At 33.8% G+C, this 23,176-nt stretch overlaps 2 protein-coding genes across 2 annotated transcripts; both read right to left on the bottom strand.

Annotated features, from left to right (window-relative positions):
- Window positions 1-571: 571 nt before the first annotated feature.
- LOC124358152 (radial spoke head 1 homolog) lies at window positions 572-14,989 on the bottom strand. Its single transcript, XM_046810445.1, is given in 6 exon segments — window positions 572-665; window positions 2,178-2,665; window positions 3,915-4,141; window positions 5,974-6,142; window positions 6,144-6,195; window positions 14,832-14,989. Coding segments are annotated over 5 exon segments (1,086 nt in total). The 3' UTR covers window positions 572-665; window positions 2,178-2,185.
- Window positions 14,990-17,123: 2,134 nt separating this feature from the next.
- LOC124358633 (PR domain zinc finger protein 10-like) lies at window positions 17,124-21,687 on the bottom strand. Its single transcript, XM_046810934.1, has 4 exons — window positions 21,636-21,687; window positions 20,011-20,132; window positions 19,761-19,888; window positions 17,124-17,418 (listed from the first exon to the last, which is right to left on the bottom strand). The coding sequence occupies exons 1-4, from the start codon at window positions 21,658-21,660 to the stop codon at window positions 17,307-17,309; spliced, it is 387 nt and encodes a 128-aa protein (XP_046666890.1). The 5' UTR covers window positions 21,661-21,687; the 3' UTR covers window positions 17,124-17,306.
- Between the last annotated feature and the right edge of the window lie 1,489 nt (window positions 21,688-23,176).

Below are 23,176 nucleotides of genomic sequence, written 5' to 3'. Positions count from 1 at the left end.
GTGCAAAATTTGAAATAAGAATTATTCACAATTTTGTTTAATCTCTAGTACTCTTAATCATGAACACTGAAAATGGGTATCTGATGCATAATATATGACTAATTCCCTTTCAGAAATATCATCCTTATCATATTACATCATAAGTGCTTTCACTAAGAAAGCTATGAACTTCAATTTTAGAGTTCCTCTAAATTGGTATAAATTAGTTCGTGTTACTGAAATCTTGGGAGCTATTCAATAAAATACACAGAATGATGCATAGAAATTGCGGGTATGTGCTAGTTGCTCTATAAAGAGACAATCTAAAACAAATCATTACATAAATGTTTCTAGAATGAATATATTATTTCAATCTTGTAAATCACACAATTTGGAAATCTGCAAAGTGAATAAATCTAGAGAATGTTTCCTCAACACCTTTACTGCTGACCTATATTGAGTGAAGATTCTTATAAGACAGCAAGCTCGCTAGGATGTCTGTCGCAATCAACCTGTTAAAGTTGAGTGTACATGTTAATTCTAACTAGTGATATCAATTTTGTGTGATCATTATTTAATCATTCATACTAAATGTAAATTGAAATATTTATTGAGAACTAACAAGTAACAATATTAGTTTTCTTTTCATTGTGACGAAAACAATTGTATTCATTCTTCTTCTGCATCTGCAAAAAAATAAAATGTCAAGAAAATGCTTATATCATGTTTAACTATTACAGTTTTTACTATTAGTACAAATCTATTAATTTTTATTTCCTAAACATCTGTTTTTCCTCGTTAGCAAAGGATTAAAAGTAAGAAACACTGAATCCTCAAATATTTATTTGCACACTAATGAATAATAAATGTTCTTTTTACTAACCTACTGAAAACTATATAATAGTTTTTGAACTAAATAAGAATGAAAACAGCTGTCATACGTAATATTTTCACTGTTTAACTAGTAGCCAGTTATCGAGTCAATTATAAATTTATTTTCTAAATAAACTAAGAAGAAACCTACCAAAAACTTTTTAAATTTAAAAAATGTCCATAACAACAATCCAACTTGATTGAATACAGTAGTTAAATGTAATATTTTTATTTTGAATTAGTCCTATCTAATTTATTTAAATTTATATTTATTCCATATCTCCCCCCCATACCCAAGTATGGTATGCTCTTCAATCAGATTCATTCCTCAAAACCAAGAACTAGTTACACCACTCATTCAGCCTAAGAAAAAAAAAAAATTTATGGCTGCCTTTTACATTGCTAAACTGAGGACACATTAGTAGAGTAGAAAGTTAATTCAATCAATATTAGTTGTATGAAATATATTTTTTATCTGTGATTTAAATATGATATATAAATATATGATGTTAAAGATTCTCAGGATACTAATGTGAATTGTCTCCATCTTGAAACTCTTTTTGCTTCAGACTGGCCAAATAACCCATCCAAGCTACGTTAGTTACTATCTCTGTACCAAGTTTAGTCTAAATCTATTAAACATTATGACAGCGAGTTAATTCACGGGATTTATAAGTCCGTACAAAATCAAAGAAAGTACGACACTACTGTGAAATGAAGTCATTTTCAGTTATGCAGTCATCTTTTGGAGAAACTGACAACAATTCTCAACCATACTGTTCTCTTAATTTATTACTCAGTTCAGGCAATTAGAATCTATTTTCATAAAATTGAGTTATTTCAAAAATTCTGTGAGTGTTCTAAGGTCGGTTTGTAGTGAGTAGAACCAGAATATGTTTACCATCTGTAGGTGAAGTAAGAATTTACGACTTTTCACCATAAATCAATAGAACAAACCAAATAATGGGTTACCAGAGATGAGTAAGGAAGATTGGTTTTAAGTACCGAGTAATAATCTTCTAGAGGTTTTTATTTCTGGCTGGTTTATATCTTCCAGTAGAACCTACTCCGAGTACATCAAAACGCGATGTCACATCTGGGCAACCCAGGAGCAACATATCACTAATTGCAAATGTAAAGATATCCGGTTAAGGTATGACTTATTAATTAAGTTTAATTTACTGCAGAGGATGATTTATTAGAGTGGATGGAGCTCCCTTGGTGTAAAATTCCCCCAGACCTAGTTGTGGAGCTTATTGCTAAATCTGTCACTGATTTATGGCTGTAAAAAACCACAAGTATAAATAAACTGTAACAATTTGTACCTGTTAACTCAGGACTTGTTTTTTTCATCTTCAGTTGGAGACAGTGTTTCTTCAGGACTAGACTCTTCTAAAATTGGATCAAGTCCTTCCTTATTCTCTATCTCATTTCCTTCAACATCCTCTGGTTTCTCTTCATTGCTGTCTTCTACTTTACTTTCCTTGCTTCCGATAGATTTTGTTGAGTCTTTTTTCTGGTCATCACTCTTCTTATCTTCACCCTCAGATAACCTAAGAGAAGGAGGAGGTGTTGGTGGTGGCTTGGGAGGCAGTTTAGGATCGGGAGGAATGAGATCAAGAGAGTAAGGTAGAATCTTCCTTGGTCTCCATACTGGAGTAATTCCCTTTGGGTATCCCTCCCTGGGTGACATCTTCTCTTCCTCTTCACCCACAGCTTCTTCTTCCGATCTGGCTGATTCATCTTTCAAATGAATGTAATGACCTTCTTGGATACAGTATTCGTTGAAAACAAAACGTCCTTTTCCTATGGGCTGTATAACACTTGAATTATTAACTTTTATTAAATTTAAAATATTTATGACTACTCATCAATTTGTTTAAAAAAAAGAATATATCCACTATATACCGGTAAGCATTTATTTATTGTAAGCATGAGAATCATCTGTTATGAGTTGTCTGCTACAAATTCTTTGTAGTATAAAGAAGGTACGTATATTAAAAAAAGACCTATTTTAATAAACAAACTACTCTTAAAAAGGCAAAATGTTCTCAAGCAAGTATATGGTACTTAATTATCTTCAATTGCGAAAGAAAACTAAAAAATATTAAAAATCATAAAGCTTATTTCCACTGAATGAAGCGGAACATTCAGACTGGTCTTAAGACGTCACAGTATCAGGCCTGCATTATAATCTGGCCTTACACTATCCCAGTGGTCTATAACCTTCTTCTTTGAGTGAATTTGTTCAGACTCGTTATGCTTGTTACACAATGGTTAATCAAGTAGCAATGAATCAATTGTATATTTTACCTTTGGTAACAAAAAAAAATACTTATTTAGAATTGAAATAAAGAACATTTTGAGCAAACACTTGGCGTGTTAGCAACAATATAATTAGTAAGCTATATAATTGATTCTTTCTTGAATTGCAACCTTTAAATTACAGAATTTGATAATTATCCTGATAACTCCCATTAATTTTTACCATTAATGAAATAAAAAACAAACCCTCTGTAAATAATTTAAACTGTTTGTAGTAGAACGTAGATAACATAAGTTTTATTATTTAAAACCTGCATAAGAAACGTATTTAATTTATTTTGTGCTTTTTTATTTTTAATTATTTAAATAAATTGAACAATTGACATAATTCAATTTAATATTTTTTAATAATCAAGCTATGGGTTAAAGTAAGGGATAACCATTCATACCAGTTAATATATCCATAACTGAAGATACAGTAGAACAATGTTTACCACCTTAACGCACTGACTGCGGACGTACGCACACAGCCACTACCTCCGTTGTCCTAAAATAGGTACAAGACTTGTGTCACAGTGAAGTTGTTAATGTTACTTTATTGGTAAAATTACTTAAAAATGAACGATCTATTGCAGGATACCACTTATAGTAAGTATTATGAATTAACTAAAAAATGTTGATAACCTTAGTATGTATGCAGTATCTCGAAGATGGTTAAGTAATAAAGAATCATAATGCGATTTGATTCATCCACTGTTGGATCATTATGCTGAATACATGTCTGAAGTACATCTTACCATGTTGTTCAAAAAGATGCCATGAAACGTAAACGTTGGGTAAGTTATTTTTCCTCTTCCTTCCATCTTCCCTTTTTCCCAAATACCAAACATTATAACTCCCGAAGCCTTGTAAGTATATGTGCCCAAACCATGTCTCTCATCCTTTTCCCAATCCCCTTCGTAAGTATCTCCTTGTGAGTAAGTATACTTCCCTTTGCCATGGCGCTTATCTTCCTTCCATTCACCTATACAATCAGATTACAAAATTTAAAATCCTCATATACATGCAATATATTAGATAAAATATAATTATATAAATAAAAACGGTTTGTAATATCAATACAGAATATGAATAATAACATGTGTGTCAAAGGGCATTTTAAAAATTTGCCTTAGTAAAATGGACTGAAGGATCAGATTTCTGTGTTTTAACCTATTATCTTTTTACTTGTTATTTTGTTTAGTTTAGTTTAGCGATTTAGTAGATAACGTGATTGCAGAGTCTCGCCCCCCGTTCAGCTGGTGCGTTGCTTTGTTGTACTTCCGTGTTTTACCCCCACATTTCTCCAGACACAAAAATTAAAAAAAAAACAAACATAACCAAACAAAAACTTAACTCTTTATTGAAAAAAACACACACAAAACTTGTTTTTATTCTTGATCACACTCCGCCACACCCCAAAATTCGAGTGCCTCCGGCCATCAGCGCGGAGCAGCACCAAAGGTCAACGAAAGAAAAACATCCCTCGAGATAGTACATATCAGTAAAATATCAAATTCTAGAGGGGCTGATCAGAAATATAAATTGAATTGTAATGGAAAGGCAGCATAATTTGTTCAAATAATTTAAATAGGCCTAAATTTAAAATTAAAATTAACATAAGAAAGCAAGATCCATAAGCAGTCTCAAATTTTACTTTCTTGAGTCTCTAGACACATTTGTGACCTACCCTAAACCTGTTTGTGTGTTTCGTGATAGATTATTGTAAAAAATATCTCAAAAAGAGAATGAACAAAATGTAATTATAGCATTTTGTAAGAAAATACATCATTTTTTTAAATCAATCGTTTCAGCTTTCTTTAACAAAAATTCCTTTATGTCGTCTAGAAGTTCATGTCATTTGTGTTAAAAATTGTCAGGATTGATAATCTAGCATCTGTACTCAAGAGACATTTATCGAAATGATGGATAAAAAAAGTCCTAAAGCTATGTCCATTGTCTCTGTCTCTCTGTAGCAGTCTCATGTGGTCATAAATAGAATGAAGTACTAAACAAGTCCGATTAGTCCAAGCTAAGAATTACGCCTTCTACATTTGGTACGTACGTCATCAACAAATACCGTAGTATGTAGCTCCGCATATTTAAACCACTGTCTTTGTGGTTTAAAGACTATAATTGTAACTGCCAATATTTGTTAACAGGGATGGCATGGTTTGAAATTAGAAAACAACTAAATATAAAAATACATATTATTTTAAGTAATAGAAATACACGCCCAGTTTTTAAAGTACAATATATGTATAAGATATTTATCTCTGAAACCCATATTAGAATGTATAAAAAACTAGGTAAAAAGGTGGAGGATGTGTCTTGTAGTTCTTAAGATATAGCCATTTCCCGAGCCTCTGTTATTCTCATTAATACAGCGCCATTTTCTTGAAATTCTTCTGTGGTATCGAGCGGTCTCCAAATGGTAAATCTTCGCTTATTTTATAGCAGTTTTTGTAGAGCATAAAATAAGAATGATTAATAAAGCTCTTATCCGGCTCAAATTTACAATGTTTTATTTTTTATTTTATTAGCATTTAACATATTCCAGGTGGGTGGAGGGTGCTCCCGTACCCCAGCTTGACTAGGAGGTGCGGATAATTTGTAGTTCCAAAACCCCCTCCTCCACACCATTAGATCATCCTAGATACGCCTATACGTCATGGCCTGAGAGGTATTTTAAACTAATATGGTTGCCAAAACCTGTGCAAGAATAGATATGTGAATCAAAATAAGTAAATATTTACTAATCTCCAATTGTTACATAATGTTGGTGATGGAAAAACAAGTAATGACCATAACATTTACCTTTGTATCTGGAACCATCGGGGTAGTGAAATCTCCCAACTCCATCTTTCATGCCATTTTTGTATTCGCCAATGTATTGAGCACCTCCTTTGAAGACATACTGGCCTTTACCGTGTCTCAAACCTTCTTTGTACATTCCACTGTAGTAATCTGAATTAGGTAGCAGAGCTCTTTCCTTTACCATGTCTCTGCTTTTCTGTGTTTTCTTTCCCCTTCATATTCCTGGAATATCAAAAAGCAAAATAATTTTATCTACTGTTTTTATCACATCAACAGTTTTCACGCAGGCAAGAGTTATAGAGTATTTCTTCGGACATTCAGCGATACAAATAAATCAGTAAAACTACTTTTTGAGATCCCCAAATCTGATCTCTTCCTCAATGGTATAAAACTGACCTACTACGTTTACTCCAATCTAGGTAAAGAAGGAAATGAAACAAAAGACACACATTGAGTCAAAAATCACAACAAACGTGTGTTAACTCCATGCACACTATATGCACTACCTTTAAAATATGCAGTTAATAAAACAAGCAAAACAAATTGTAATTATTACACTAATTAAAAGATCGCGTAAAGACGTATTGTGACATGATTTGTATTCTTTAGTTCAGTTTATAACGAATCAATGTTCATTTTATCAAGTGCAATGTCTTAGGAATAACATGTATGGAGTTGAAACACTACATGTTTTGTTGTGATTCCTGATTTATGTAAATCACAATGGTTTGGTATGATTTTTTTATTTTAACATAAGTTGTAGATACGTGTTAGGTTATTTACCCACCTGAGGAAGATATCAGTTTCCAAATGTCGAAACTCAGTGTTACTAATTTTTTGTATCACTGAACGATGGCAAACGTCTGAAAATCCGGTTATCTTTCCAATTATTTATCGCCAAATCAATTTTTTTTAACATTTTGACGGTTTTAATACTGTTCATTTTAACTTATTATCTATATATCTTTTTTTACAGAAGTATGGGGGGGGTGGGGGGGGGGGGGGGTGGGGGGGGGGGGGGGTGGGGGGGGGGGGGGGTGGGGGGGGGGGGGGGTGGGGGGGGGGGGGGGTGGGGGGGGGGATATAACAATAAAGTTTTTTTTTATTTTTTCCAGGAATTTAGTAAATGTAAACATATATTATTATTATCAACTGATAAAAAAAATTAATTGTATTTTACTAAATAACATTACTAAAATAGTTTAAATGTTAAGATACTTATCAGCAATGGACTTCGTTGATTGAATATGGCCTTTGATTTATCATAAGGTTATTTCGCTACAAATGTTTCAATAAATTACTAAACAGCAAACAGACATATTGCTCGTTTTGAAACATAATAACTTTATTTTTTATAATATAACACATTTTACTACATTATTACTGATTAAGTTCCCATCACTTTTCATCATTACCCCTGGTTGGACTGTAAGTTTTAAACGATTCCATTAAAATAATATTACGCAAACTACTACACAGACCAAGCCTCCCTTTCAGATACCTCAGACAGGTAGTGGACTTGTGGGTGTTGCTAGTCAGCCTCTTCGAAACTGTGGGTTTATAAAAAGTGTTTTTTATTGGATGGAAAGTGCCTAACTGGTGACCTCTTGGTTATTTGTTGATACTATCACATCAATTCATAAGTAAACAACGTTAAGAAAATAAAATTGTCTGTTTTTTTTACAGTGGGATTTTATTACTTTTTTTTTTTTACACTTATAAGATGAGACATAATTAACTCGAAAATTAAATTTAAAAGTTATCTGCTGAATACTGTTATGATAATTTTCCTGCGAAACATCTATCCAGTACAATTGGTTTAAGGGCGGGGGGCTGGTTACTTAATACGTAAGCGCAGTGTTAAGTAGTGCATATAATGACCACATTATTTTTAAGAGTGAACTATTTGTAAATCATTCAGTTGTAACCTAGGCCTACCAGCTTGGTCATGTTTGAAACTATCTGTAATTTCTTCACTGTATGTACTCAGCATCAGCCATAAAGGCAAATTATTACCATATTAAAGAAAAGAAAAAAAAAACAAACAAATTCATTGTAATCCAATATAGCTTACTATAATATTAGTTATTAAGAACTACACTACTTCACAGGAAATGTCAGTGCTTGAACTGACAGGTGAAAGAGAAGGATACAATCTGACTCCAGTTTCTTATCAGCTTGTGATTAGCACAACTGATAGAGTAGTAGACACCCAACCTGAAGTTTCAATCAGTTCAAATCCTAGATGAAGACTTTATTTTTTACACTGAATATCAGTAATCTAGCTGGACTTAATAAAAAACAGTATTTATATTTATTGGACTACATTTTTATCTGACTTTAAGCAGCCTGCCAAAGCTTAATAAAAACAGTATTTTTTTATTCTTCTAGGACTACATTTTATCTGACTTAATCAAGCCTGTCAAAGCTTTAATAAAAACAGGTATTTTTATTCTTTGGACTACATTTCATCTGACTTAACCCTTTTCACTCCGTGAATTTTTTTTTAGGTATATGGTGGAAAAACCGGTTTGTTATTTACTAGGTTATGCCCAGAAACTCCATGCAAAAATGTCGTATTTTACATGGCTTGCACATTAAATTCTGTACTTTTTTTAATTTTTATTGTAGTAGACTGATGATTCTTTGTTTTGTTTTACTTTACTTGAAATGGGATTAATATTTAAAATAATATATTTTTGGTATAAAAATATATTTTCTTATATTTTTTATTCTCTTATATAAAAAAAAATTTTTTATAACACACTTTTTTTTTAAAGTTTTGAACATGGGAAAACTAATATTATACTTCCAACTTAACTCCTTAATCTATTTTTTTATAAAAAATACCTTTTATTTATAAACATGCAACCAAAAATTGAATGTCCTACATTACCCGGTATGGATGTTACAGCAACATTTGTATACAGTTCACATATTCAAAATTTTCACAGTTTCTGGTCGAAGTTCAACAAGTTGATCACTTCTGTTGAGGATATTTTGGCAGCTAACACATTACTTACTTTTTTCTTGTTAAAACACAACACAAACATAAATAGACGAGTACTCATATAGTTTCTAATTAGGCTTATATTTACAAAAAAATATTTACACGCAGTCTTTGATACACTTTGTTCAACAACGAATGACTTGACAAACACCCCCCAATGCAGGCCTCTCTTTGCACTTCACACAAGCAGTCCTAGACCTTCTCCTTTTTCCTCCTCCAGCAATGCTCCTCACTAGCAGGAGACATTACTCCGTGCTTCTTTTACTAATTTTCAAACGAATAAAACACAATTACGAAGGAATAAATCCACACACCCCCCACACTTTTTACAAACACTACAAGTTCAACAATACGTAGTCGTAACGTTGGAAACCAAGAAGTAGACTGACAGCTGTTTCCAATCGTGATCATCCGGCACAAAAATCAGACATAGAGATAAGCAACTTATACATCATTTTACTCGTCAATTTACTTATAAACGTCATATCACCGAAATATTTTAGCTTTTGGTTTGTTACTAAGCCAGTGATAGACTAAAAAACCAACATCCGATATAATCGGATCCGGAGGTTTTGGCGAGACCAGCTGGACTCCGATCTTGTCGGACGTCGGAGTTTAAAGCATATTTCGTATAATTCGATCTGATTCGGATGTCGGAGTTAAAAGGGTTAATCAGCCTGCCAAAGCTTAAATAAAAACAGTTATTCTTACTTTTCTGGACAGCATTAATAATGTCTAAAAGTAGCAATAACAAATCTGTTAAACACACATGAGGGGAGTGTGGTTATTGGTGTAAAATAATTAAAATAATAATCATAATATTTATTTGTCCATAGGAATTCACAAAAGAATCATTGACAATGTCATTAGGCTGCTAAGTAAGCTTATTCAATGAGTCCATCACATATATCAAACATGGTCAATCAGTATTTATATTATCAATCAAAACACAATATTAAAAAGGATTACAAATTACAAATATTATATGTTAACTACATAACCTAAAAATATTTACATAACTAAAACAATGGTAAGATTACACACCTGTGAAAATCCAAATCATAAAATTCCCTGCATAAATCAACATAATGATTTTAACATAATAACCCTCCATTTAACTGATACTATCCAATATAAATACCAAACAAGTACCCAACAAATACTTTCCGTCAACAACAGCCTCTCCTCCGCATCAGCTAAGTATACATCCTTCAAGCAAAGACCAGCAAAACATGATTAACACAAAAATGATGATTTGTAACTGGCCTCGTGCAAAGTTCTAAAAGTCTATTGGATCCAATGACAAAAAAGTCATCTAGTTTTATAAAGGGGATGTTCTAATAGCCATAGTTATAAAACTTGTTTTTAAATTGCAGGATTGGATATTTTATCCATAAGTACCTTTAATTTAATTGTAAAATTTTCATAGATATAATGGTCATGGCTACTTTGGCATTTACTCAGTCTAGAAAACCGCTATGAGGGCTCTAATCCTTATTTCCTTGTATTATGAGTTATGGAATATCATAGTTATATATTTATAACTACTTTTATTTTTAATTGCATATAGGGTTAAGTCAATAAATATAGAGATTAATTACTGTTTGTATTTTCATTTTAATAAATAAGGGTTGACAACTGTTCATATTCTTATGTGAATTTTGTGTTAAAGCCCTTAAGGCTCTTTTTTGGAGTAGTTTAATATTTCTCCTATTTCTGCCCTACAATTTCCCCAGGAGTATGAGCCCTAACGCATTATTGACTGAAAATATGCAAAATATGCTGTGTCTGTTATACGATTCCCCGGGATTTTTATTAGTGAGAACACTCCTCAAGAGATAAATGATTCTATTTTAGTCTTGGATTAATCGAGTCAATGTGTTGGCTCCATGTTAAATGGTTATCAATATAACAACTCCTCAAAAAACTTGACTGCATTAAGGTAATCATGGTATTCTCAGGGATATTATTTTTTTTAAACTGAAATATAATTTTTTGAGGTTTTATCTTGGTTTAGAAGAAATCCATTGGCATTGAAACCATGTGGTGGACACCCTGAAGAGCGTTTTTCAGTTAATTCTTCCAAAGCCATTAATGTCTGCAGTGGAATTCACCAGAGTTTGTGTCGTCAGCATATTAATAATAGTTCTGGCCTTTTATAAAATCAGGGGAGGTCCATTTATTGAATAATTAAAAAGAGGACGAGGTCCCCAGGACTGGATTCCCTGAGGTACAACCGAAGTTGACTATTTAGTTCTTGGGACCAAATACCATTCAATTAGAACTTTTTAGACCTTCTATTTTGTAAGTATGAATTTCCAAAAAACTTAAAGGGGGAGTTTTCCAATACGCCATAAAACTTAAGTTTATTTAATGAGGTTAGTCATGATTGGACACAATCAAAGGCCTTGCTCAGGTCACAGAGTGGGTGGCCTGAGCATAGGCCTTGTTTTCTAATATGGCCTGAAAGGCTTCTGTGTTAGCTCAATTTAATTTCTATTGCAATCTACAGTTGACAATCAACGCCCCTTCTAAAACCGAATTGTGTTTAACATTAAGGTAGTGTTATATTACTTCAAGATGCATACTAAGCTGGTCATATACTATTATTTTCCAAACAATTTTGGATATTATTGGTAGTCATTGATACAGGGCGCGGTAGCACTTTGTTGGGTGTAGCTTAACTGGCCCTTTTTTGTATATTGGACATATCCCGAGATATTTTGAGCTGGTAAGGAAAATTACCAAACCTTCTTTCCAATAATTTGTTTATAGCAGAATGCTAGAGGAACGGAAAAACTCGTCCTGAATTATCTTTGTTTTTAAAACGTTTGTTAGAAAGGTTATAAATGTCTTTACTGAAGTTGGAGTTGTTAAGTCTCTTTGCTGCCTTTTAATAATTCTTTCTTGGGGGGGTAATGTGAGTTCCAATTAAAAGATTAGCTTTACTTATTTGGTTTCCCCTACTTAGAAGATCATCGAAATGTCAACGGGTGAGGTCTTAAACACAAGTTTTCTCTGAATACCAATTAACAGGATTCAATAAAAAAGTTATTAAAATCAATGCTGGTGAACAGAGATTAGACTTGGAATGACTGGGAGTTGAATTGTTATTTCTGTTTAAATCAAATTCCAGGCAGCTTTGCACTTGTTGCTTACTATTTTCATATATACTGAGGCATCCTTCCGGATGCTAATTTTGCACCTCCTTAAGAGCTGTTCAGATATTGGGTATTTAAGATTTTTCATTTGGTTTACTCCCAAGATCATTCATTAGGGACTAAGACTTAATTTATTAAATAAGGCCTGTTTTATAAGAATAGACAGTTTTATTTTTCATCAGAGGTCCCCAGTTCACACCCCGTGTACCACTTGATGTTTTATTTTGATTTTTTTGTATTTCTTTGTTTTTAACTGTTTTTTTATTTTAAAGGGCATACTATTTAATACTGTCTAAAAAGAATCTTCAAAAAAATACGTTTTTAAAGTTTTGACAAGCAATTTAGAGTTATTACTGAGATTATAGCACTCCCCAATCGTATGTGGCTAAGTAGTTCCTTCCCGAGCAAACTGGAACACTTTGTTGTTGGTCCCGTAAGAACCAACCTGTCGGGGTTAAACCAGCATAAGTTGGTTGCATACCAGCCTGGAGTTATTCCTGGTTTTAATGGGCAACACTTATTTAATTCAAACCGTCATGGTCCCTGAAAAGGGACAGTTTAAAAAGCTTCAACATTCTACATCATAATTGTTTAAGTTTAGCAATTTTTATTAGGATATGTATTATCTAAAACAATTTTTTACCCCCTAGATGGGCATTTTATTTACACAATAAAAATTGAAAATTGCCTTAAGATATTCTGAAATTGTATTAGTTCTTGTAGTGCTTATTAGTTGTGATATCAAAGGCCAGAGTTTCAGGTCTCCTCCTATAATAACTGTAAGGGAAGGCCAGGATAATTTAAAAAGTTTAAAGAAATTGTTTTTTATATATTGCTAAAATAAACTAGAAAATTTTGTAATGATTTTCCTGATGTTGAATGGTATAATGATGCAATAATAACTTTTAAATCTTCATTAATATTACTAGCGGACACCTTCAAAATTTAGATTCCTTCACCACACATGTGCACTAGTGTCAAGTTTTTTTGGTGTTAGTATCGTTGACGGGCAAAAATAAGTGTTCCCCGTTCCGCCCCTTCTTTGTACCCACCTCTCGGTGCTGTTATACCCGCTGCGCAGTAAAAGCCGTTTGTGGGAAAAGAAAAATTTCTGATTCGTCGTCTCATTTAGGGCCAGTGCTGCCTGAAATACCAGATAAAATAGTATTTTTTATTAATTATTTTGGTAATAGACTTTCTAGGGCCTAAGGATTTACCTTTCAAAACCTTTGTATATTCATAAATACAAGACTCTGAAAGTCTGAAATTATCTACCTACTTTCTTTTTTACTACTTACTCTCTACTCTTCTAACTCGGATCTACTCGACCTACTTTTAATTACCTTCTCCTTCAACCTCCCTTTACCTTCTTTCCTTACTATTACTACTCTACTCTCACAAGCTATTTAGTCCTCTTGTTACAACTAAACTAACTCGAAATACTACTATCGAAACTTAACCTCATAACTAAATTACTAAATACTACTTCACTCACTTACTGTACTACTTTAACTAGGGTCTTAGATTACTGTTTACTACAACTTACTACTTTACATAAACAGACTCTAACAGCACATACTTTACAACACCAAACCTAAAACAAAACCAATTTCTACACAACCCAGCCAGACAACCACGCAAGACACAAACCCATTACCAACCACACTCACCACAGACCCCATCCCTCAATTCCACTAACCCCCACTACCACAACGTACAACAGCCCTACAAGCCAACCAAACCACCAACCATCCCAGCCACACCAATCCCAACCAAACACAACCATCCAACCACCTAACACTTCACATAAACTGTACAACATCCACAACCACAAAAGTCACCTCCTAACCTCAACACCCAAACCCACATCTCACCACCTCCAACACAAACACCAAAACCCCAACACCAAATCTGTTTCCACACCACACAAACCACACACCATTAATATATTAATTTTACTTTCAATTACCTCTACTTTTAATACTCTCGCTTAACTACTTATACTCTACTTAACTCTCAACTTTTCTAACTACTCTTACTTCACCTGTACTCATACATTACCTCTCTTTACTACACCAACTACACTATACAAACTCAACAACTTATATTACATACACACAAGATCTTTACATACTGCTAACTAAACATTCAACTACTACATACAACAAGCTTCTTAACACTACATCGTTCCTTATTACTAACTACTCCCACTTATTAACAATCCTTCTACAAACAACAACTACTTAACAAACAACTTAACAACATCACTAAACATTTCTCTCATACTGAACTCTCATCTACATCCTCTTAACGCCTACATACTTTTTTTTCCATCACTCCACTAACCTATACCAAATGGTTGTTTGTTGGAAGTTGTACCTGGAGGAAACACCATAGACTCAGAAACCTGTTGACATCACTGTTTGGGGCCTTAACACCTTGTTAAAAAAACATCATTACAATGGAAAACATGACCATCTTTGTTTCCTTCAAGGGGAACCATTCATCTTTAACAAAATCACCCTTCCGCAACTTCCAACACTAGACTGACTTTTCCTCACTTTTTCTTATATATATATATTTAAAAAACCGGCACCAATACGCTTGAGAACACTCAGAGACCAAACAAGCACTCCGAATTACCAAGGGAACACTCAGGGACCAAAGCAGTCAGGGGAGTGAATTACATTGCTGGACTCCCTGAGGCCTTTGGGCAGAGTTTGATGTCATGGAGTTGCTGATTCGGTCCCTCAGCCTTGTTCTCTATCATGGCGTTGAACTCTGCTCTTCGTTCCATTGCGGTCAGCAATTCAGTTGTCGTAAACGTCTTCACGAACTCCTGCATGTTAAACATTCCCCACGGCCACAGTTATAACGTTTCAGCTTCTTGAGTTATAGGATACTATAATAAGGACTTGTAGCTATCTACCTGTTGCCTATTCTGAATACTCGCTTATTTCTATCAACCAAAGTGCTGTGGCTTGGATCAAATCCCTAACTGCAAACCCAATTTGTCAGAGCAATATCAGCAACTTTTAAAACCTCTAGTTTGAAAATCTTATTTTTAGTTGCTTGAAAAGCTGTATCATATTCCCTTCATTGGATCTGGCCCCGCTTGCCATAGTACAATTCTCCTTTATTGTCACCTAAACTATACAACTGAAAGGCCCTTCATTGACTATGTCTGGTATGACTAGTATTTTGAAAAATGAGGTCAGACATCTGAGGGCGTCGTTCCGAATTTTCTTTCGAAAACACAACCAAGTCCACACCTTGGCGGACATCATTGAAAACTGAACACTCTGAGAGGAAACTGTTGGTGTGTGTGCTAGACCTACAGTACAGGATCATTATGTATAACCGTTCTATAACTTTACCTCAATCTCTTTTCTGTTTTCCACAAACTATGATCCCGCCAACCATTTGCAGATGTTGGAATCATATTTGGACGGAACCCTTTTTGTGTGCAAACAATCGGGCTGGGTTTTTGTGTTGAGGTCCTTTGTATTTGCAATTAATTTTTATTAACCATTTCAAGCTATTTCTGACTTTCCCCCTTTTTTTTGTTTAAAAAGTGAAAATGAGCCGTCGAGATTGTGTAGACTTGCCTTGGAAGTAAGATGGAGATGGAAAGCAGTTTAAATGTTTGGATAATTCACTGCCATTGTTTCAATTTTTGTGTTTACTCGCTACTATTTTGAGGTCCAAATCTGGCCGATCATACCGCATTGGTATTGTACCTAAGATTGTAGGATTCAATGTGTTTGGCGAAGTTTCCAGTACAATTATTTATATCATTAGTAAGATCCTCTCTGTGCCGGAAGCCCTGCAATATTTATTGGTGGCATAATAACTCTTGCTATATGCCTGCACTGAGCCCTGTAAGCTATGGTTTCCATTCTAAATGTATCAACCTACCATGGAAGATATCTTTTGACAAAAAAATGTCCTCGGGGCTGAAAATAGACAGTCTGGTTGTGCAATACATGTAAAAACTCCATTTAATATGTATGAATACATAACCACGAGTGCCCATCCCAGTATTCAAGATAGGCCTACAATTCCAATATGGATGATGTCCATGAGAAAAAGATAAAACAGTTTTCAAAGTAAATATGAAACAGATCTAGAAACTTCACTCACCTTAGGCGGTGGAAGTAGGAAATGCGCTGCTGACAGAAAAAACCAATAAATTAAGGGAAGGATAAAAAAAGTTGGCACAAGAAAATCTACAAACTGTTTAATCAAGGGCCCAGGTTGAAGAGGCTCAACATATAAGATTTGTCACGTCGATCAGCTATCAAAAATATTAGGCCTATCTTTAGAGATAAATAAATGTTCTGTTAAACCCTTAGTAGAGCGTATGACGAGGATATACGCAATGGTATATATATATATATGCCATCTTGTCCGCTTGGCGCTGCCTTGGTTCAATCCTCACACCCACACCGTCAGGGCGTGCTTACAATCATACTACTCGTCCGTGTCCGAGCAGTTCAAATTTACTTTTAACTGAAAAAGCAACCATTTAATGTGGAGCTTAAACCCCACTATGTAAAATTTACCATACGGGTTTTTAGTTGCCACTGCAGTCATGTCTAACTAGCTTTATTTTTGGTACTGAGGAGTGTCACTGGCCTCTTATCTTTCCAGCACAATACTGCTAAATTTCCTTATCCTGAAAGCCCTAACATCCCCTTGCTTCATTTTCTTTGTCTCAATTTCGGGCATTCCCTTCCTGTTTTACATTACAGTGCATTAACTTAGCATTGAGACCAAGGCATCAAAACTGACAACACAATAGAACTGCTCGGACACGGACGAGTAGGTGATGTAAGCACGCCCTGCGGTGTGAGGATGAACCAAGGGCAGCGCCAGCGGACAAGATGGCATATATATATATACCATGTGTATATCCTCGTCATACGCTCTCTAAGGGTTAAAGAACATTTATTTACTCTAAAGATAGGCAATATTTTTGATAGCTGATCAAGTGACAAATCTTATAAAACTATAAAATCTGTGCTCACACAACGTAATAGTTTTGACATGTTCTATCATGACGTAAAAAATATGAATTCTCTAACTAAAATAAATTAGTGTTTACAAACCAAATTTTTCTTACCACCATTTTTGACATGATTTTTTTGTCTGGGAGCTTGTCAGGAAACAATGTCACTTGAGTGCAATCGCTTCATGTGTTCCTTGAGCTTGTCCTTGCGCTTGAATTGTTTACCGCAGTCTGCACACAGGAACTCCCGATGGTCTGAGTGCCTGTACAGTTCATATTCTTCATCACAACAACTATTATATTACAGAGAAAGAAAATAATACTAAAGGAAACTGGGATGTTATTAATCTCATTTTGTTTGTGTTTGGTTCATAAAAAGCAGTGATGTACAGAAGATATTTTCTTGCTCTACTCTAGGAAGCAGTAGGATAGTGGCAAAGATTACAACCTATGATTTGCCGCCTATGTTAATGCTCGCACATCAGTAGTAATATATGGTCTATAATCCCTATTTAACTGTCTATGTTTAAATTATACTATGGTAAACTGTTTTTGTTTTAAAAGATCAGATGTTATTGTAATTTATCAGATTTGAGAGTTGATTGCTAAGGTTATATTGTTATATTTGCTGTTTATGGTTACTTGTTGCCTTGGATTAAAAAGTGTTAATTAAATGAAAGTTTTACTAACATTTTTTAGTTAGTTATTTTTGCACAAGCTATTTTGGCAGCTAATTAATCCCTAAAGCGCTGAAGAAAAATTTGGTCTGGATTCAATTAGCATGCATTTCAATAATTTAAAAAATAATTTCGTTCCCATCAAAGTTAAATTTATTTTCTGTTTTTTGGAAGAAGAAATAAACAAGCAAATATTTTCTTTTTTAAAGCTCTACTGGTTTAGGTGGACAACATTATACATGTAGCCATATATGTAAGCACTTTGTACAGACACCCAGCATGCTGAATCACATATCTTCAGATGGAACGACGATAAAAGAATGCTACTTATTATTGATTTATTTTTGGTATACAACCCAATCCAATTTGTTTCCTGAAAGTCATAAATCAATACATTTATGCATTTCAACAAATTCACAGCACTTTTTGTATACATTAAACCAAAATAAGACAATCCTGATATTCCTGGCATGCAGCGTTTAGCGCACCATCATACGGATGTATCTGTATGCCATGCTTTAATGGTTAAGATGTCAGAATTGACTTTCAAATGTAACCACAACACAGTATGATGGAAATGGAGCCTTCCACTGAATGGCTAAAAAAGTTGAAATTGGTTCGCAAAGTTACAGAAACTTAAGAATTTAGAATAAGTTCTTCCATTATTTTTGTTTGGTGGTATTTTTCTGCAATGTATGATGGACTTTCTGAGGATATCAAGAGAAATTAATCAAACTTTAACTCAGGCTCTCTAATAAGGATTTTCTGTAACCCAGTTATAAAGGAGCTCATATTAACAATATTAGTCCCACTTGAGTCGGTAGATATTTATACTTCTGAATTGAAGAGGCTAGCAAAACTTGTGAATCCATTTGTATCTGAAGAATGTATCAGGAATTATATGGTACATGGTTTTGCCACCAGATGTTCAGAGCTAGTCAAAGGCAGCTTGTTGTCTTAAACATATGAACCCTATATGAAATAGTAGAGAGAGCTCATAGTTTAGTAACTGGGAGCGAAATTAACCTTGGGGCAGTAACAAAATTAAGCTTTAAAGAATACAAGGGCAGTAATTAACACTATGGGGTTCAATTACCTGCCAAGTGACTTGAAACATATTTATAAAACTCTCTATACTCTAAAATTGGCTGTAACTGTGTCTTCGTTAGATAGTGAATAACCACTACCAAAGGGTTCAAAGGCTTGCTGAGCATCAAAGGAAACTTTTGTACTTTGGTATCTTATTATTCTATTACAGGTGAATCCCATATCCAACAAATTTCCATTCAACAATCCATTTTCGTTCTACAAACCTCACACAAAATCATAATTTCAATTTGCTCAGTTTTTGTTATTGCACCCCAAATTCAATGTCCTGCGCCGACATATTTTAAACTTCAGATTCCTATTTCCTTTAATTGTAATTCAATCCATTTCTGATACTTCCATCCCCAAAAGAAAATTATACTTGAAAAAACCTCGTGCAACTAAGTAATTCAGCTCAATTCGAATTCCACAAATTACAAACTTAAAAATACACTCTTGGCTCTTCATTCATCGTTGTAATACTTCCTTTGATTTGTAGTTTTCAGTTTCTCCTCCCAGTTTAGGTCAAATCAGGTTGAAATAATTGATTCATGAACAACCTAAATCCAATAAAGTGACATATTCAAGTCCAAACAAAATTTTCTTTTTATAGGCAATGGAACGCCCCAACTTGGATAGCCGCCTGCACAACAAACAGTGGCTATTTTTACTTGTGTTTTTTAGTTATTTTTAAGGCGGGCTCATGTTGTCTTGCCTCTCCGCCACAGTAACAGATAATATTTGAGGGCATTTCTATTTTTTTTAAGTGGATGTGATCAATGCTTAATGTCCCTTTGTTTTATACATGAAACAATTGATATATGAGTATAGAGACAACATACTTGAGCAGAATGCATGCGTAACTTGTCCTGGGTGGGAAACCGTTTTTCCACAGTCCTGGCACACGTACTTGGGCACAGAGTGGAAAGCTCGGATGTGTTTGCGTATGCCACTGTAACTCCTCAAACTCCTATACATCACATACAATTTTGAGAATTAGAATAAGACATACACCAATAAACTGGTATTTTTTATACACTTAAAAATTTTTAAAAGTACTTAAAAAAATATAGAATGAACTCAAATGTGTACCTTTTCACAGTGGGGGCAATGGTACAAGCCGTCGTCGATAGCATGAGAGTGAACATGACTGCGAAGAGCCAACACATTGCTGAACTGTTGTTTGCACATCGGACACTCCCACTGTACACTGCCTATAGACAATACACTTCCATTTACAACTCTAACATACTATAGACAATACACTTCCATTACAACTCTAACATACTATAGACAATACACTTCCACTTACAACTCTAATATACTATAGACAATACACTTCCATTTACAACTCTAACATACTATAGACAATACGCTTCCATTTACAAATCTAACATACTATAGACAATACACTTCCATTTACAACTCTAAACATACTATAGACAATACACTTCCATTTACAACTCTAACATACTATAGACAATACGCTTCCATTTACAACTCTAACATACTATAGACAATACGCTTCCATTTACAACTCTAACATACTATAGACAATACGCTTTCCATTTACAACTCTAACATACTATAGACAATACACTTCCATTACAACTCTAATATACTATAGACAATACACTTCCATTTACAACTCTAATATACTATAGACAATACGCTTCCATTTACAACTCTAACATACTATAGACAATACACTTCCATTACAACTCTAATATACTATAAACAATACGCTTCCATTTACAACTCTAACATACTATAGACAATACCCTTCCATAACAACTCTAACATACTATAGACAATACGCTTCCATTTACAACTCTAACATACTATAGACAATACACTTCCATTACAACTCCAATACAACTCTAACATACTATAGACAATACGCTTCCATTACAACTCTAACATACTATAGACAATACGCTTCCTTTACAACTCTAATATACTATAGACAATACACTTCCATTACAACTCTAATATACTATAGACAATACACTTCCATTACAACTCTAATATACTATAGACAATACGCTTCCATTACAACTCTAACATACTATAGACAATCACGCTTCCATTTACAACTCTAACATACTATAGACAATACGCTTCCATTACAACTCTAATATACTATAGACAATACACTTCCATTACAACTCTAATATACTATAGACAATACGCTTCCATTACAACTACGCTTCCATTTACAACTCTAACATACTATAGACAATACGCTTCCATTTACAACTCTAACATACTATAGACAATACGCTTCCATTTACAACTCTAACATACTATAGACAATACGCTTCCATTTACAACTCTAACATACTATAGACAATACGCTTCCATTTACAAGTCTAACATACTATAGACAATACGCTTCCATTTACAACTCTAACATACTATAGACAATACGCTTCCATTTACAACTCTAACATACTATAGACAATAACGCTTCCATTTACAACTCTAACATACTATAGACAATACGCTTCCATTTACAACTCTAACATACTATAGACAATACGCTTCCATTTACAACTCTAACATACAATAGACATTACACTTCCATTTACAACTCTAAACATACTATTATGGGTCTAAGTTTAAAAATGATTATAAACGTATTTTTTAAATTAGATTTTACATCAACACACTTTTAATAATAATAAAACAAAGTAGATTGCTAAAGGACTACTTACAGTCATGTATCTTGATGAGTGGCATGATAGAGCAGACTTAGTCCCAACACACGCTTGAGGCAAATGTGGCAACTGAGCAAAAAACGGCTTCTTCTCGTCGTCCCTCATGTCTCCTCCACACAATGTATCTGTTTGGGGCATCACTCAACAAAACATGAAATGGGCCTGCCATGATAGAACTATGCATCTAGATGGTTCATCATCTTAGCATTACACCCATTAGCTATATCATCATTAAAAATCCACAACTTCAAGTGAATAAGCAATGTCCGTCGATTTCATGATATGGAGGTTTACATGAGGATAACCACAACATCTACCAGTGCTAACAAATATGCTGGTTTAGTTGTGAGCGCAGTTCTTATGAAAGTGACCTGAACACCATCAGGCCTTCTGGTACAGTTTCCCTTGGCGCTCAAAGTAGAACTGAATACCTCTCAGTTTATATCTGTGGTATATATATATCCTTAGGAAATAGTACAATTGTTATAGACATCTAAGAAAAAGTTATCTCAATAGCCAGAATATCCTTAATCAATCAAATCTTATTACCAAGATAATAAAAACGGTCTATATTGAATAGGTCTTGTAATCGTTATTTCCAACATTTACCAATTTTATAATTAAATTAAATTAATATAAACAATTGATAATTTTAAACAGGTTTTTTAATTAGAAAAATTGGTAATACCACCTAATTGAGGGCAAATTAATTGAGAAACTCAGAAGAAGATACTGTCCATAGCCCACCATTAATGGCTTGTTTGGTTTGATGTAACAGCTAGCTTACAAATGTTTCTTAATTGTTATTAAAACTAACAATATTTTACTTTCCACGGCACTATTTATATTTTTGTAGTCAAAAAATAAACAATTCAGGTACAACTCTCTAGGGTCCTTATAGTTATATATACTGACCTGAAAGCGTATAGCAGATAATGAAATTGCGACCACACTCCTTGCAATGAAACTTTTTTTTATTCTGTTGCATCTCTCTTGTTCTTGCCATGTTCAGCCACATGACCTAGCCCTAGTTTCCGTTTGTTGCAGAATTTCCTGTATAAAATAATTTACCTAATTAATTACACCAATACCACTATCAAGAGTACAAACAAAATAAAAAATACATTAGTTTAACCAATCATTATAAAGTAAGAGAATAACACTACAAAATATGAATTGTATTTGATTTATAACATGCCAAACAAGTCTCAGGATTTTGAGAGGTCAATCAGTTGTTTGTTGCTCTTGCCTTGTGCAAGTAGTATCTTTAAAGTGAGGCCAAGCTCACTTATACATTGAAACGGATTTTGTTGAAAAAGTACCGTTGGAATTGTTATATAAATTGTTCCAAATAGTAACAGTTTTTTATAATTATACTGGGATTTTTTGTTATTTGAGACTTTAAAAAACTTTTTCAAAAGATTGTTAATATTAAAGAAAATAACACAATTATGTTTTACACTTTCCTTATTTATCTATTCAAACCTAAGTGCCACAATTTGGTATCTTTAGCTTAACTAGTATTCGAGACAGTTACT

This window comes from Homalodisca vitripennis, chromosome 3 (genome assembly GCF_021130785.1).
Source record: "Homalodisca vitripennis isolate AUS2020 chromosome 3, UT_GWSS_2.1, whole genome shotgun sequence".
NCBI classification, from domain to species: domain Eukaryota; kingdom Metazoa; phylum Arthropoda; class Insecta; order Hemiptera; family Cicadellidae; genus Homalodisca; species Homalodisca vitripennis.
This window is presented reverse-complemented; position numbering and strand designations above follow the sequence as displayed.

Bases quoted from the DNA above. Each gene is read 5' to 3' on its own strand.
- LOC124358633 (XM_046810934.1), bottom strand. From the start codon at position 21,660: ATGCCACTCATCAAGATACATGACT. The intron at 20,133-21,635 runs GTAAGTAGTCCT...TATTGTCTATAG, and splicing joins ACTCATCAAGATACATGACT to GCAGTGTACAGTGGGAGTGT. The intron at 19,889-20,010 runs GTACACATTTGA...TGTGATGTATAG, and splicing joins ATTGCCCCCACTGTGAAAAG to GAGTTTGAGGAGTTACAGTG.